This window comes from Sylvia atricapilla, chromosome 3 (genome assembly GCF_009819655.1).
Source record: "Sylvia atricapilla isolate bSylAtr1 chromosome 3, bSylAtr1.pri, whole genome shotgun sequence".
Taxonomy (NCBI): domain Eukaryota; kingdom Metazoa; phylum Chordata; class Aves; order Passeriformes; family Sylviidae; genus Sylvia; species Sylvia atricapilla.
Genome location: NC_089142.1, coordinates 67581016 through 67599322, shown reverse-complemented (window position 1 = coordinate 67599322; position 18307 = coordinate 67581016). Strand labels below are relative to the sequence as shown.

The following is an 18307-nucleotide window of genomic DNA, read 5'->3' as shown; positions in this document are numbered from 1 at the left end:
GCCATGCTGAAATAATTTTGATTTCATAAACTCACTGTCTTTGAAAAGTATTTTTTTTTAGTACTTGGAAAATCTTGTGACCAAGCTCAGTAGTACTGGATCATGCTCAAACTTCAGTCTTGTGTATTTCAAACAATGGTCACCATTTTTGTATTAAGCATTGGGAATTTCATAAATCTATTATCCAAATCATATGTTACTTTAGCTATTTGTTCTGTGTGTTGAGCAACACACAAAGCAATTCTTCAAAAAAAATCTACATGCTAACAAGAGATCACAAGTCATACCCTGCATTAGGTGAGCACAGAATCCAACCTGCAAACTGCAGTCACACTGGAATGAAGTTACTGCATTGACAGAACTGCTTAGACAGTTTTATTCCTTTGCTATGCCTTACAGCAATCCTTCAGGGAGTGAAATACTATTAAGCTCCATTTAGAGTGGGGGGAAAAAAAAAAAAAAAAAGCAAAGTAAGAAGGGGAAAGCTGGTTATATTCCTGATCACTGCACAATTCTTGGTATTAAATCATGGCTCATGTTCCTTCTTCCCTGTTGTGTTGTTTAAGATATGATCTGTTTCTGCCAAGAATGATATTCTCAGATATCTTAGACAATCTCAGTTGAAGTCAATGTAACCCTGGGACTTTTTGCTACATAAGATCATTACACTTGAATAGAAATGGGGTATCCAGTAGACTTACTATTTCATGATTTTGGTACTTGTTTCACAAAAATGAGGTATAAACCATCTAATCTGCTAACACTGGAGCTCCTGTCATGCCTGCAGTCCCTGCTGTACCCTCTGTACTCAGCTGCAAAGCTCGAAAGCACGGTCCCAGCTGCCTACCCAACTATAGACTTGGCAGCTTTGTAAATTTTATCATGATTAGATCTGCAAAAGTGCAAGAACCAGCAACTGATTTTAGTTGAATTTGTTGCAGTGGGAAGATGTGGGTGGACATAATTATTTTTCTCAAGGTGGCTGTCAAAATAGTAATTAAAAAAATGCCACTAAAATCCCCCAAATTACCATGATGGAGTTAACAGGTGAGCAACGAAACCTTCTAAGGTTTTAGTGGTAATGCTTGAAATCATCAAGCTTTTAACTTCTGTTATTGACATCTAAAACATTTTGACAGCCATGCACAACAAGCTTTACAAATTCATGTTTTCTAACCCAAATCTACCATGTGAACCTAATGGATTGATTTCCCTACAGCTTGGGAATTTACAAACATAATTCTGAGCCTCTGAGACAGTTTCCCTTCAGTTAATTATCAGAGAAAGCACCTTTTCAGATCAAATTTATCCCTTGCCTGGCCTTTAAGATCATATTTAGGGTTACTCAGATATTATATTTTATAATGCCATTTTAAGAACATAGAGGAAGAGACAGAAGAGTAGATGGCGTGTCAAGGAATTGTATCTCAAGAAATTTCTTGAGGGAATTTTTCTAGATCAGTTACTTGCAGTTTGCCTGTATTTAGAGTTGTAAATAGGATTAGACGAAAGAGTTAGGGATTATGTGGGTAACAGTCTAGTTGGCAGAGAGACAAATTAATCACAGAAAAGCACCAGCAACTGCAGCACACACTTGGCTCAATAGGTTCATGTTTGAACAGCTGCTCTCCATAACAAATTACCAGGATGCTCTTTAAATAATAATTTTTAAAATATTACCTTTCCTTTTCTTGGTATAATTCTGACTTTTAAAAATTCATTTTATCAATTGGAGTTTTTAATAAGAAAAATCTGCATCTGTGGCAAATGAAGTCATTAACATACACAGGCTGGGCTGTATCTGTGATGCAAAGTTAATGTTTGAACATGAACATGGTCAGCAACTTAGAGAACTCCAGCTCCAATTATTCTGCTGACAAATTTGAATTAACAACAAGGAGATCTGTGCAATTACTTGGCATTTATAAATCAGCACCATAAATATTAAATGCCTCTTGTAAGATGCTACAAAAGCATAATTTTAGTATGAATGGCTATGCTGCACCACTTCAGAGTGAGAACTGGCATAGGAAAAAAGTAGGTTAGGATTAATCTGAGTTCTAGAATGTAAATGCAAATAGGACTTTATCCTACTTAAGCTATTGGTGAATGGCAAGTGATACAGATGACATCTGAAAAGAAGGTGGAATTAAAGAAAAACATGTTGCCTATATTTTTGTACTATGCTCAGCTTAATTTGTCTATAGAAAGGCCTACAGAAAGGCTGTTATTAATCTCTCTGAAATAACTATTTCACACTGAAATATGGCTTTTTTAGAACAGCAAAAAAAACCCCATGGTATTAACCAATGGATGGACTATCATTTTTAAAATCAAATAAGTTTTCCCTTCACTTAAAAGCAATTCTGTAAATATACTTTTAAAAACATACCCTATATGCTTCATACACTAGGAACATTTTTCCATTTTACAATTAGTGAGGAATTTGAGAGCTATATGTCACCCTACTTCAGCTGTGTCAGATACACAAGGACTAGAATATTAATGGAAATTTTCAAAATGATCCCCAGAAATCAATCAACCTGATGAAAGTCTGTGAATTTTACTTTTAAATCCTTTATTTTTTTAAAACTTTTTTATTTTCATTTTACTTTCCTCATAATATTTGACTAAATAAAATATATTGAATGGGCTTTGAATGAGTCAGTTTTATACATGTTTAAAAGACAAGCTGAGAGAAAAGTTACTTTAGTAGTAGTAATTTGATCACAAGTTGAACATGAATGGAAAAATAGGCTTCATGTGAGCCTCTGTTAACTATATGACTATTTCCCTCAGCCTGTACTGAAAGCAGGGAGCAATCTGGATGAATTGATTCTGAAAGGTGAGGAAAATTTTTGAAGGGGTCAAAAACTGAAAAGTATCAGGAAAAACCCAACAAAGCAAAAACCCAAAATAACTTACAAGTTATTAAAAAAAATAAAGTAGCTCTCATTTACCTTAAATTTTCTGAACTGAATTCTGACTCCAAGAATTTCAGAAACTGCTCTCTTCCCACAGGGTCCTTCAAAGCTTCATCCATGCCAAATCCCCATCGTTTCACCCTCTGCTGTCCTGGCTCTTTGCTACAGTAGGAAAAACAACAGAACCCAAAGTGAGCAATATTTCAGTATTCTAACAATGTGTTCATAATTTAGACAAAGTCCTAAAGTTCCATGGTCTTCTCAATTTTTAGAGTGCTCACATCTGTGCAATATTCAGCAATGAGCAAACAGGCTGTTAGTACTTACACCGGATGAAGGCAATACACAGAAAAGTAAAGATTTCCAACCAGGAATGTTATCAGATTTTAAATGTTGTCTTTTTTTTTTTTTCCCCCACCATACTAGAAGCCTGGAAACTGGTTACTGTAACATTTCACACAGCTTTATTAATCTACAGCACTTCCCATCTTACAGCACTGTAAAACTGGAAAGACCAAATGGACACTGCATTGACCTTCTGCCTCAGTATTTTCCTGCAGTACCTCTGTCTGCAATCTTCACACTTCCAGAAAAGCATGTGATACTCCCTTACTTCCAAAGAAGAAATAAAATTATATACCTTGCCTCCAGTTCCCAGAAAGTGGTGTCATCTGATATCCAAGGGTTTGAGGGATCAGGGGGCACAAGAAAAGGATCATATTCCAAATACTGCTCTGTATAAGCTAATAGACTAGGAAAACAAAAGCATCAAACATTGTCATGTCAGGAGGAGACGAAACCTGATCAGGTTACCCCAGTTTACAAGTTACCCTGCATCAAGTGAACCATGGCAATTGTGTGTGCACACACTCAGAAGGCAGCTACAAGCTCAGGGTGAAATAGGTTTGCACAAGCCATTTGCAAGTGGAACACTGAACAAGGAGGGGTGGCTCAGGTCAACCAAGAGTAGAAATAAAATAAGCTTTCCTAATACTTCCACATAGCTCCATTTAAGGTTCCTTTAGGCACTAATAAATTAGATCATACAACTTCTTCCATGTACATTTGTTTTCATAAAGGAACATGTTTTATATCCCTCTGGTTTTAAACATCAGTTTCCTTAAAATCTGTTCTAAAACACTGCATGTTATACAGGTTATATTTATTGGCCCTGCAGCTGCTAGTACTCTTTTTATTTTCTCTTAAATATAATTAATATTTTTATTATTTCCTAATCAAAGGACACTATTCCCAGGTGGTGGTGGTTTTTTTTTTGTTTGTTTGTTTGTTTGGTTTTGTTTTTTCAAAAATAAATCAATATTTTTTCTTTTTTTTTTTTTTTTTTTTTTTTATTTTTTTTTTTTTTTTAGATCTTCTGGAATTGGTCTGACTCAGTTTCACACACTGAAAACTTCACATCTATTCTGGTAATTTACATCTCCCATTGTTCTCATTTCTACTTGGTGTTTCCTTTGGCCTTACATTTTTGTAAAATTATTGACAAGTGAGGACAACTATTCTTTCTTTTCAATTCCTATTATATTTAGTGTACACTATATTTTCATTGTTCGGCAAACAAAAAACATGCTGTATTTAAAAATAAATATTTGTATGTATTTGCATATGTATGCACACAAGCACACAAGCATAAGTAGACATAAGTACAAATGTTTATGAGAGGATGAAGAGCAATTTGTATTTAACCTTATTTCCTTTACTAAGCCCTATGCAGCTCAATTTTCTGCAGTGTTGGGCTTTTTGTTTTGTTTGCTTTCTAAGCCCTTCCTGACAAATTTTGGTTTTATTTGGAGACATATTCCAACTACGTTACATGTCTGACCCAAACTGAGCCCAAACTCGCTTTGTTCAAGCACTGACTGAGCTCCACACCAGCCAGTTCCCTTGCTTCATCAGTGACTGCCCTTTTGAAATACCAGAACAATAACCCAGAACCATTGCCATTTAGCCTCCCTGCCAATGAAAGGTGAAACTTGTGATCATTTGGTCAGAGCCTCTTTCAGCGACTCAGGTTTATCAGAAATGTATCATGGAATATCTGGAATAATTTTATCACTAAAAGTACTTCATACTTCTCCACTTAAAGTAAACTTTCATCAGTTATTTCTATGACATCTGAGCTCCCATGTCTCTCTTTGAAGACCTATTTTCCGTGAATAGCTCTTTGAAACTATTTCATACTGACATTTTTCCCAATAGTTATCAGTCTAATTGAAAAAAAAGTAGAAAATGTGACAATATACGTACCTCTCCGCAACTTTTGACATTTTTAATCTATGTCTGTCTAATTGCATTTGCCAGTGCTTAATCTGCAAGAAAGGAAGGCAAAGAGTTTTATGAGTAATTTATTGCTTGACTTTATAACTTTTTTTATTAGGGCTGTAATTGAACCTTAATTTATCCTAGGGCACAGAAGAGAAATATATCTGAATTAAAACAACATTTCACCAGTGTAGCTCTAAAATACATGGAAGTTTCCATTAAAGCAAAAAGATCATACAGAGACAAAAAATGTGCCCAATAAAACATTTTCCCTAAAGGTTCATCAACAGAAATCCAATTAGCCTTTTTTTAGATTTTTGAGGTGAACTAATACTTCTTCAGACACTTACCTTCTCCAGACTCTAACATCTCAGGAAAGATTAACAAAGTTTTAACAGTAGATAAGTGTGTGAACCCATATGTGCTTACATGGAGTGGTAAGTACACTCCCAAGCCTCAAATCAGTGTTGAAAGAAGAGCAAGATGTCTACAGCAGAAGGGGTTAATGGGCTTAGCTATACAATGAACCCACTCACTGGCCTACTTCCCACTGCCTTCAGGTGTTTAATGCACGATACAAAAAATGCCGGTTTTGTCTCATTCGTTTTGAGGAAGTTACATGCCTAAATCCATATACCTTGAGACAAGGAAAAGGTTTATTAAATGTTTGCAACAGCTGTTTTGAATAACTTCCAAGTTACAATAATTTTTGGTTTTCTACCTAAAAAGTTATTTCCTACAAAGTTCATTTAAAAGTACATGTTTGTAGATATGTTCCAAACCTCTTGGTGTAGTTCATCTTCTGTGGGTGGCTTAGTCTCTGGCACTGGCGTGTGCGTAGGGCTGTGACTTCGGATGTCGTTTTGTAAGCCATAGACAGACTATGCAAAAACACATGGAACAATGAAACATGGTTGCTTTCAGTCAATGCTTTCTGCACACACTCATAGTAACTGTCATGGTTTTGCACATTGTGCTCAAGAAGCTAGCCAAGATCATCTTTTCCTAAAGAAACTGAAATAACCCATGCACTCAGGTAAAATCATGCTCCTGCACTAGAGTGTAAAATAAAGACTCTCAAACTCCCACAATTCCATGAAGTCACATAACAAAGGATTTACTTTTATTAGGTCTCTATATGAGCATCATACTAAACATGGGGAATAAACACAAAGAGATGCTATTGCAGTAGGGGGAGATGACTGGTAGGTGGACTATCCTGAGAGGTACACTAACACATGGATTATTTGGAGGACTTCCAAAATTACAATTACTGTCTGGTGAATTACACTAATCTGGACCTTTCACTACCATAAATAAGACAAGATAAAACTTTCTCTAAATCCACTTTCCTTCTTAAAACTTACTTTTCTATGGGTCAACATGCAAATACACCTCAAAGGAAGAACTTTAAAGTGGGAGTCAATGGTTATGGTGCAAAGGATTTGAAAGTGTGGAGCCAATCCATCTGTACATCCCTAGAGAAGTGACACTCTAATTACAACCTAATTTAGATAGAGCTAACTTCTTCCATAATTTCCAGTCATCCATTTTGGGCGTAATTGTAAAGTAGAGACACCCTTTTCATTAAGACCAAGACAAGAACTGCTGTTAGAGCTCACACTGAATTTTAATTTTTTTCCTTAATTACTGACAGAAACTTTTTAATATGCTTTATTCAGTCTACTAAAGAACATGACTAAAGGATGCAAAAATTAATTTTATCTTCAAAATCCCTTTCTATTTCTCCAAAATCTTATGTGATAGCATTCAATTAACATTAGCAAATTTGTTAATACTAATTCAACTAAGAGCTTATGAAATATTAATATACGTTTGTGCATTTGTTCCTTGCAGCTATAAGAAAAAATGCTATAAGAAATGATGGAAAATCTTTCTATAAATTTCCTCCACCTCCTGCTTTTATAACAACCATACTTACCTTTCTCGTTTTATGTGGATTCCTCATTCTTGAAGATTTTTTGATATCCACTTCAGTAGTGTTTACACAGCCAGGCTATTAAAAGAAAGGAAAGCAAAAGGCTAAATCTGTGAAAGAACTTCTCTGAGCTACTCCTCTTCAGTGTGCAAGACTGAAAAATAAATTCCACACCATGAAATTGAAATTAAATAAATTGCCAAGATAATGGAAACCAGTCAATTTCTGCTTTGCTATTGCCAAAGAAGTCATTCATTACAGTCTAGATATTCCTCTAAGGAGCATGGTTGACCTAATGAGACAAAATAAACAGAATTGTGCGCTATTCACCTCAGCTGTGAACCTCAGGCTCACTTCAGGAGCGTTTGGGTCAATTTTTAAAGATTATCTTCTTTTAAAATGAAATTTTAAAAAGTAACAATATGGGTTTTGTTTCTTCGGAAAAGAAAGGGAAAAAAACAAACCCAAACAACAAAATAGGCTTCTGCAGCCTAACCAGAAGACTGACAGTATAAACAAAATTACTCTCAAGACATCAGATTTGGGTTTTAGTGGTTCATTCTCACAACTCTGCGGCCTCCCAAAGCAAAAAAGTACTCTAGTCTTTCCTGATTCATCCTCCTTTGACACTTACCTCTAAGTACAAAATCTGTGTGTAAATCTGTTTTTTACCCATTGCTGGAAACAAATAATAATAAGTGTTTTGTTCTCATGTGAATTTTGTCTATTGATTTTAGAGGGATTACATTTGACACTGAGCAGAAACTACAAAATCTGCTCTCTAGTGGGAGCAGATTTTTAGTGAAAGAATGTTTGGGGTTTTTTAATGGAAGAAGCTAAAAATTGAATTTACTTGCCCAACAGCCAAGCTGGACTTATTATTGCTCTAATGATACAACCTCTCTCTTCTTATGATAATGAAAAATGCTTGATGTGACTGTAAATTTAATAAGACAAATTTAAAAAATTCTTATATAGGCTAAGAATTTCTTATATAGCTAAGAAAAAATATCTTTCATTAAACAAAGCAATGATACTTTGGAAAATATTCCAAATAGATTTTTTTTTTAATTCAGTATGGGTTTTTTAAAATTAATATATAAATAAGTTTCTATTTTAAAGTAAAAAATAATATGCATTTGATCATGTAACATTTGAAGTAGAAACAGTTTCTCAATGCTAATGATAAAAATAGACAATATTCTTAAGGCTGCATCTGACACACTAGAATTGGGACAGTACCCTTTGTGCTTCTGAACAAAAATGAGAGGTTTTGAACCCAGAAATAACTTGCAATTCTCAATGAAAAAGGTTGAAAAACACAAAGTTCTGCATGATGGTCAATTTAAAAACAGAAAGCCATTTCTCTGAGCATTATACTGAGACACAAAGTTTAAAAACACCCAAGTGCATCTCCTTGAGGACTACAGCAGCAGCTGGCAGTGAAGAAGACAGGGGCTTTGAACAACATCAACGGCCTTTGAATGTAACAATTTGAATAGCAGGCACGCTTACATAAGGCACAAACTGTTATTTGTTCAGTTTTCTTTTAGAGTTTGTTAAAAGCATGTCCTAAAAATGGAGAGGAGGGGAAAAAAAAGCCATAAACCTCATTGAAGCCTCTTATTTTTAAATATTTCAAGCCCACCCGCAGTAAATTGTTACAGACAGATCCTGCAACTTGCCTGGGTAACTTATATGCCAGAATTGTGCAGATTGATGCAAGGGGGACGAGAAATTCTGGGAGACTTTTAGAAATGAAACAAAGCTTTTGCTGGTTGCAAAGAGGCCCAACCCAGCAGTGACCTTCCACAGCACTTGGTGGATTCTAGTGACACCTGGCTGTTTGAAACCTCTCGCACTGAGGTGAAGTTGCTCGGGCAGGGGCAGGCAGGAGAGGCTGTGGGGGCAGAAGCTGGACCCAAGTGGGAGTAAAGGGAAGCTGACAGGAGAGCAGCCCCAGGAAGGCAGAGGCAGGGAGGCATCAGGAAGCTTCAGTGCAGAAGGGGAGATCAACTACTCTGACAGCCTGGGGTAACAATGGGCATTTAAGACATTTATCACTACCTCCATACAATACCATTCTCATAATTTGATTTAAATTATATGACTCGAAGTACCTAATGTAGTTTGGGACACAAGTTACATCTTCTTCTCAGCTGAAGTATGTTTATTAAATTACACTTGATACAAGATGGGTTTTATTGGTTTTCTGATGCTGCCAAATTTCATCTGTCAATATTTAGGAATAAATATCAAACATCTTTTCAATTAAAATAAACACAAGAAGTTGCATTATATGAACATTTTGCTAGAATAACTCAGTCTTTGTGGGAAAACCTTTGCTGGACAACATTTAATTTTATTTGTACGCCCTCATTAACATAATAAATGTGTGTTTGAATACAATTATATCCAGCTGTGTTTTCTTTTTCTGTTGTTTTTTTAACTGTTCTACCATAGTTCAAATAGTGAGATGCCAGTCAGAGTGCTCTGCTGCAAGAATCCCATTTAGTGTGTGGTATATAATTTGCATACTAATACTGTAAATAGTTTTCAAACAAATTTCCTGGAAGACTTGAGAACTCTTCTATATGTGTAAATAGAGTGCTTATTTCTTTCAGGAGTAATGTTCTGTGTGAAAACAATTTCCCCTCAACACAGACAGAGTAAAACCTTGTGACCTTCTTAAAATTATCATACAGTAAGATGTAGAATCCAGTCCTCATCAATTTTTAAATACCTTTTTGAAAAGATATCATAATTCACCGAGGTTTTTTCATCCATCTCTTTGCATGTACTTATCTCAAAGCACAAATGCCCTTGTATTAATTTACATCAAAGGACAGGTCAGTTCAGTTGTGATAAATTCAATGTGGATATCAATGAACACAGATAAATAATATTAGAAAACCCACATATAGAGTAATTTCAATCCCTACTTCAATTATTGGATAACAATGTTAGTACGAATCGCAAGAGCACCACTTTCTACTGATGCTGTCTAGAAGGATGCATACCAGGATTCTGCTATGAAACACAAAAGAAGGAAGAAGCCTTGTCTGTAAGGAGAGGAGGTATCAGAACGTACATGCTTTGATCTGGCTACCACCAGCATTTGAAGCAACCACCTGAGAGTATGCTGAGTTAAAAAAAAATCCACTTGATATTAATGTTCTATTCATGATAACTGTGGCAGCAGTGACTAAATTAATTAAGCCCTTCTAACAGTGCTACAGTGTATTAATTTTAGGAAACCTGTAAGAGCTCTTTGGAAGAATTAATTATTTACATAAAATGGCATGCCTGAGCCATGGTACATTTCCATCCAAGCAGTGCAGAGTATGGAGTATTTATAGTCTGCTTGCTGTACAAAGTTGCACACTCCAAGTACCCTTTTTATTGCCTGGCCATACAGCCCAAATCAACAGCTGTTAATGCCTTTTTTGTATAAAAATCTCTTTGCTATGATGTAATTCTAAAAAGTGCAAAACACTCAACAGAGAGCAAATTAATACTTATAATTAGGTCAGCTGAAGTTTTGATGGCTTTTTTTTTTTTTTTTCTTTCTCAAAGAAGATGGCAATATAACTGTGAATCTACTTAAGCCAAAATAACCAGAAGTTTTCTTGTATCTGAGACAAATATACCCCTGTATGTGGGAGGGAATAAGCTCGTGCATTCCCATAGGCTGGGAAGTGTCTGTCTGTATTGCTGCTCTGTAGGAAACGATCTGAAAGAGAAGCTGAACATGAGTCAGCACTATCTCTTTGCAGCAATGCAGACAAACCACGTACCCAGCTGCATTAGCAACAGCTTAGCCAGCAGGCAAAGCGTTTATTCCTTTCTACTCAGCATCACAAGGAAACTTCTGGAGCACCAAGACTGCTTTTGAGCCCCACAAACAACACAAGAAATAGATTTCAAATGAGAAAATCTAGTGGAGGAACTGACTTGTTTTATGCTTGCAAAAGGGGAGAGCTAACTGCTGCCTTTTGTGCCTACAGGGGGGCTTAGAGAAAGAGACCTTTTCCAAAGGTGCACTGTGGAAGGACAGGAGACAGTAATCTGAAATTGCAGTAGAGGAATCCAGTCAGCTGTAAAGAAATATACTTCACAATAAAAGTAGGAGAGGCTATGGAATGTCCCTCATTGGTGATTTTCAAAGCTTTTTTAAACCAAGACTCTGGACAATCTTATTCAGCTTAGAAATCTGCACTGGTTTGAGCAGTAATTTGGATGAGAAGACCTGCAGAGGTCCCTCTCAGCCTACACTTCTGTGGTGCAGCCTACTCTTCACAAGCTGCAGGGAGTGAAACTCAAATAATCCACTTTACAGAACACTCCAATCAAGTATTCACATTGGTGTGAACTTCATCTCTCTGCCTTCCCCACCCCACAACAGCAGAGTGGAAACAAGACTGGTATTTCCTTCCTTACTGCTGCCCCTGCCCTGCAGCAGCCTGTGGTGCTTTCTCAACCCATACAAACGAACCTCGGGTTGATTTGAGGAAACGTAATTTCACAGTCTCTTTAGCTAAAAATACATAGGTGCTATTTAAATAATTACCTCATTTCAATATGCACACCCATAAATTCAGAGTTCATTAAAGCAGTAAATATTTAGGTAGATTGATTCACATACCTTATGCAATTTCATTGCATTTCAGTGTCAATACACTGCAAAATAGTTGTGGTGTTTTTTTTGGTTTGGGTGGTTTTTTTTTTTTCAGGCATAGGATAATTTGTTAAGTGTGATTGCAAAATACTAAATTCCAAGATCTCCAGGCTTTCAGGATTTAAAGACTTAAAAGACTTTAAATTATGGACCTGGGTACAGACATGATAGATCGTCTCTTTCTCTGGAAAGGATAAAGTCAGACACACAAACATGAAGAAAAAGCAGAGATTGAAATCTTTCTTTTACATTATGTGAAATTGAAGATTATCACAAAAAAATAAGCTTAAAATTTGAAATTTTCTGAGTGTCAAATGTTTGAATTGGATTCTGCAACAATCAATTCTGCTATTTTTGTCATTGCTGCTATTCCTGTCATTTTTCTAGGAGTCTTCTAACCCTCAATAGTAACTATTCATATCACTATCTAAAGTAGAGAAAAAAAGATAATTAGGCAGTGCGAGATAAGCAGAACAGCAGAGTTCATTTTTATTTGTAGGTTTTCTATTCCAGTTTATCTGTGCAGCTATCTGAACACTGCATAGTTAAAAATCAAGGGCAGAAGATTATAAAAAAGAAATGGAAGATTATAAAATAAAGGAATAAGGAAAAAAAGTCAGTGCCACTCAGCTGGAAAAAATTGAAGGAGTTACTAGCTGGAAAAATACCCAGTTTGACTCTGGTAATGTGGGAATACATAGTCTAGCATCAAAGGAGACATTAAAATCCTATATTGAGTAAGTTGTCAGTAATGGCAAAAACTGAAGCTCTCATAAAGAAAAACACAGGCTACATTCTCCTGCACTGCAGCAATTTTTCATTTCACTGAGATGGAAGTTATTCAAGTGTGCAGAATCCACTAAGGCTTACAAGGTAAAGTTGAGGTTTAGGTAATGATTATCACTGTATTCTGGGATTTTACCTCATTTTACACACTTCAGGGTCAACAAATAAAGAGGCTTTTACAGTGGAAGAGCTGCACTATTAAAAACTTTGCTGGTACATTAGAAAGTCTCAGAGGAACATTCCAAACATACTGAGTACAGGTGGTCAGGTTTTTTAAGAGGATTTGGAAAAATGGCTCTTATCTTAAGATCTAGTCAAAGGACAGCAACATTTCAAATCCAGATAAAAAATTCAGAAAACATGCTTTTAAAAAATGTAGCTCACTTTACAATTAGAGATCAATGACCCTCAATTAAGTGATGAAAAATATAAACCCAGAAGCCATAGCTGCCAGAACCTGCAAATCTGTAGGGCTGTGCACTGGTAGTGCTGCTAGGAGAGATCTCAGCAGCCCCTGTGACACCACCCAAGGCAGCAAAGGCAAACCAGCAATCGTGGGGACTGGGCTACAGGAACCACTTCCTTTGGGTTAGAAAAAGATACTGCTACTTAAAACAGCAGAACCTAATAATGGCCTTGGTTAAATTACAATCAACTAGGTGTACCTAGTCTGAAACACTCTTATGAACTTTATGATCCTCCCTGAAAGTGTATGTTTTAATTACTATTTCCATTTGGTTCAGCAGTTCCATGAAAATAACTCTGAGAAATCAAGGATGTGAGCACTAGGAGTTGACAATACCACTAGTAACAAGATCCCAGTAAATCAGCAGATGTCTGAAGAAAGAGGGAAAATATTATTCTAAGTATTATTACACAAGTGGTGGATTTTAGTTTTTCATTATGCGCCATAATCCCATAACTACAAACTCTAAACTAAATTGGATGGGTCTAGCTACTTAATAGTTGTATTATATAATATTATAGTACTTGGAGTTTCATACACATGCATAGCAATATAAAATAATAAATTATCATATTATATGTTACTTGTAGTAGTACTAATTCCAAGTTTCTGCACAATTAATTTTAGCACAACTATCAGAAAGCATGCCCTTTTGATTCAGTTGCGTGTCTGACAAACAAGCAGTGTGACTGGAATTCTTCCACCTGCTGTTAAATCCCAGTGCTTTTGTGGAGGTCCCACTTGCATTATAGTTCTAATAAGAAGCAAACACAGAGAGAGCAATATTTGGAATACAGTCCAACAGCCATGGTAACTGCAAATGTAAATTGTAATAAATGTGTAAATTTGATCACTACTTTGGAAAGAACTCCTATCAAGACTTCACCTCTCTACAACTCCAGACCAAACTTTTAAACTTTTTTAACTATGTTACTAGTTTTCATTTTTTCCAGTAGACTCTTAGGAGTTGCCTCCTCTCAGAAATACAGCTATATCTTTCAATTACCACCTATGAAACACAACTTTTAGGAAGCAAATCCCAGGATTGTTCTCAATTATAGATTCTGTAAAAGCATGATTCATATTTTATTTCTAGAGGCCTCATAAATTTGCTAGATAATCAGGGCAAAGTTATTAAAACCTGCTTGTTCTACTGACTCATTAGATATTTCCAATATCTACAGTCTTTTCATCATGTATGTGTTATGCTTCTAAATACTATCTATTTTGGAACTCAGAGTAGGGTAAATAATTGCAGTGTATGGATTCAATGTGACACCGAAGTAAGTGAATATACTTGTAACTGGACGTGCACAGAATAACCTCAAATTTGCTCATTTTTCTTAATACAAATCTATTTTTAAAGCATGCAATAAAAAAATCTGTCAATATGCTGCAAATGTACCTGAAAATAGTGATCTACAGTCAAGTAGGATAATGGAAACAAATTAGTTGTACACAGCTTAACTGCTAAAACCAGCTATCAGCTGATAATAATGTAAAACCTACTGGCTTTTAATTAAGTAAATAAAAGCTTTTAATTTTCTCTTATTGGTTTATTGGATTGATATTTCAGGCCACAGAATGTTCAATGTAAAATCTTATTGAACTTCTTCCTTCAAATGAAGGAATTGTCTTAATTTGTAAGAGTTAATAAAACTTTGTTAGGATTAAATGTTCTCTTTGTTGAAGGTTTTAATAGAGAATTATGCAGATAGCATAGAATGAATTTAAATGCTCAACACTTGTCCTCAATGGCTAATTTCATTTTGGCTCATTAAAGAACAGAGATAAATAAGAAAAAGTTACAGACTTATTTCTTAAACTAAAATGAATGAGCAATAAACCTTACTGTGTCATACACTAGAACTATATTGATAGAGAAACAATGCATTTTATATTTATGTATATGTTAAACATATGGTAGAGAGACCCACACGGAGGCCAGACAACTCGCCATTGGACCAACTCGTAAAATCAATACATCCTTTATTCAAGGATTGATTGGGGGATCACTGACTACTACCAAAATAACAGTAGCTCCACTGTTGTTCTGCAATGGACCTAAGCAAAACACAGAAAAGTGTGCAATTAATGGATAAAAATTCAACTATGAGCTGTTTCTCTTATTTGGACAGGACAAATGAGGTTCAAACACCATCAGATAAAGGAGAGACGTTTGATCAATTAGTGTGATCAAACTTTAATTATGTTTGCAGCAAGGTAAAATGCAGATGATTTTCAAACTAAGAGATGTGAAATCTCACTTACTATAGAGTTTAGGATCACTTAAAATTTTAAAGACTTCTAGCATCTTTCCAAAATGAAACCTCCACTGCACCAATTTCCACTTCATACTTATTTGTCTTCTAAACTAGAGTTCAAATCTTTTCCCTGAGTAGTATCAGACACACAAGGAATTCTACTTGCTGTGCAAATGGAAGACCTGTTTGAAACAGGAGAGACACACAGAAATTTTCAAGGAATATAATGCTAATAAATGAAACCATATAATGTATCCATAGGAGATAAAACATCTTGAACCATGACAGTGACCCTTATGTTCTCACACACTTGGTTTTTAAGGACAGATGTTGTTAAAAGCCGAGCTTTCACCTTAAGAGAACAAGATTTGGTCTTCTTCTTTTTTTTTTTTTTTTTTTTTTTTTTTTTAAATAGTAGTCTGTGTGTCACAGAATTACATAACATGCAAAATGCATAAGAAAAGAATGTTATAATTTAATTCTTGAGACAAGTAATATGAAATTGAACAGGAAGCTGTACCCAAGAAAATACTACTGTGTTCAAGTTCTATGCTTAATTATTCTTTTTTAAGTTGATTTAATTTCTGATTAGTTTTAATTTATGATACACCATTTCAGTTTTGTAGTGACTGGTTTTCAGAACCAGAAATTGTTGCACAGAAGTCAGACCCATTGTAATTATCAAAGTGGAGTTTCAGTAATATTAATTTTACTTAAGGCTGTATTAAAATGAATTTTGTATGTGCATGATTATGTGAAGATTCCAGTATCTGCCACACTACTGCACAATGGAAATTTCAAAATTTATCTGTTTTTTTTCCCCTTGTGCTAAATAGTTAAGATTCATTATTGCTTTCTCAATATTTTCTTTTACCCCAAAAAGCAGGAGACTGCTGGTTTACAGATTCCATACAGAAGAAATTTAGGTTATTCACCTGAAAATAAGTGGCAACAGAAAAGTCTAACACGTCTCTGAAAAAGTTGACAGCAAATATAGCTGACATTTAGAAATTGATTATACGCCTTTTGACTTACAAGAAGATCTTTAACAAAATGCTTTAAAGTAGTAGATTAAAGTAGTACATTTAATTCCCACAAAGATAAATGTATAAGCCCTGCACTTATAAAAAAATTCCTTATATTTACTTCTTCAGGTTACTTTCCTAGTTTCACACAGAACTGGGTCTTACTCAAAACCATATTGTCATATAATTTTTCTTTGTGTCCTTCCACCATCTCATCAATTAACTATTTCACAGCTTGTGACCTCTCAATTTTAACTTCCAAAAATTTGTTTTGTTGCACTATTGCAAGAAACTTTACTTCTTTTTCCCCATCTGCCCCACCTTTACTCAAGTACAGACTAAATAAAAATGCTAAATAACGTGAGTACAAAATCTTCTACAAAGGTCTTAGTTAGCAGGCCAGCTAGAGAGTTTATAAATATGTGCCTCAACTACAGTTAAGTATGGATCATAAACTTTATAAGCATTTTTTGAAATTAAAGCACTGTACAAGGCTTTGTTTCATCATCAGAAGGGCAATTATCTGAGAATGACAATTCCTGGTTTGGCTGCATTCCCTGTCTGCTGTAAAGGCAACTCCTTTATAAAGATATATGGTCAAACAGGTGCAAAAGAAGACATGAAAATTATATGTCTATATATCATAGAGAGATATTGGAGAGAGAATTTGGACGGCACAATTCATATTTGTTTCCTGAAGATTAAAAATTTTCTGAAAATATTATGAAGAAGCAGAGAGAAGTGTTCTCTGGCTAAACAAGTGACTGGCTCAGAAAAGTCTAGCACTGAAATGTAGGCATGTGTGCACCATCTTATCCAAGGTAAATTCTTTGTTTTGAAAGGTCTTTGAGGCTGCTCTTGAAGGACAGGATGAAATAATCATTAAAATATAAGAGAACTCACTGCCTGGCCCTCAACACCCTGGAATTTTACCTGCCAGTTCAGATGTCAAGAGTCATCTTCAGACCACATAAAATACAATTAAAAAAGATAATTAAATTAATGGACATAGAGTCTCATAAAAAGAGAGATAAGCAAAAGGTATGGGATGTGTGACAAAGTTTAAACATTTGAAGAACACTGTTTTCCTAGTTTGGTGCTAGGAAACAATAGAAAGGAACACCTAAATCCAGAAATGATACATATTTCTGAATTTTACAACAAGAGTGAATTATTATAAACCCACCCTTGCTCTTAACATTACTGCTTGTCCTTAGTAGATGTACTCACTCCACATACTTCACTGTCCTGTATCAAATCACACAAATACTGTTGTTTTTCATAAAATCACAGAATTGTCAGGTTGGAATAGACTTTGAGGGTCATCAAGTCTGACCCTTATCAATATTTTTATATCAACTTTTTTCCCCAAGAACCAAATTAATCACCGTAATCCAGCAAACCGATAAAAGCAATGGGAATAGAAATCCTGTGGACTGGGTTTACCCAAGTTATAAATGGCAGAATGGAAGAACTGGCTCACACTTTGACTCATGCTCATGCTTTACCAAATCATACTATGACTAAACCATCGCCAGTGTTTAACCTTTGGAGAGGGACATACGCCAGTGCCATTTTCTAGCACATCTGATGCATATTTCCCATCTTCATTTTTAAAAAAACTGCACAGAAACATGCTAAATGTGACTATAATACAACCAACACGGACTGATGGCAAAGATCAGAGAGGCACTGGAGAAAATTAATTGCTTTTTCTAGTTTTTACAGTTACAAAGTATATAAATGACTTTCAAAAGAAAAGAATTATAATTAATCATAATTTTTGAATTAATCTGAATCTCAGCAAGTATCCAAAAAGCCTTTTTTACTCCATGAATGTATAACTCAGGAAGAAAAGACAATAATTTGTAGCAGCAACATACCAGCTGTCTTGCTTATTACCTAAAAGAGTTAATCTTACAGCAAGCCACAGCTACTTTGCTCT

The 18307-nt window shown here is 35.2% G+C and overlaps 1 protein-coding gene across 7 annotated transcripts in view; it reads right to left on the bottom strand.

Moving 5' to 3' along the window:
• The window catches only part of RGS7 (regulator of G protein signaling 7), a 228759-nt gene that overhangs the window by 35175 nt on the left and 175277 nt on the right, over window positions 1-18307 (bottom strand). For all 7 annotated transcript variants that reach the window (XM_066315661.1, XM_066315665.1, XM_066315662.1 and 4 more), the window contains 5 exons: window positions 7147-7221; window positions 5987-6085; window positions 5190-5251; window positions 3565-3675; window positions 2961-3086 (listed from right to left, as the gene is read on the bottom strand). In XM_066315661.1, the coding sequence (XP_066171758.1) occupies window positions 2961-3086; window positions 3565-3675; window positions 5190-5251; window positions 5987-6085; window positions 7147-7221 (473 nt within the window). The remainder of the gene's footprint in view (window positions 1-2960; window positions 3087-3564; window positions 3676-5189; window positions 5252-5986; window positions 6086-7146; window positions 7222-18307) is intronic.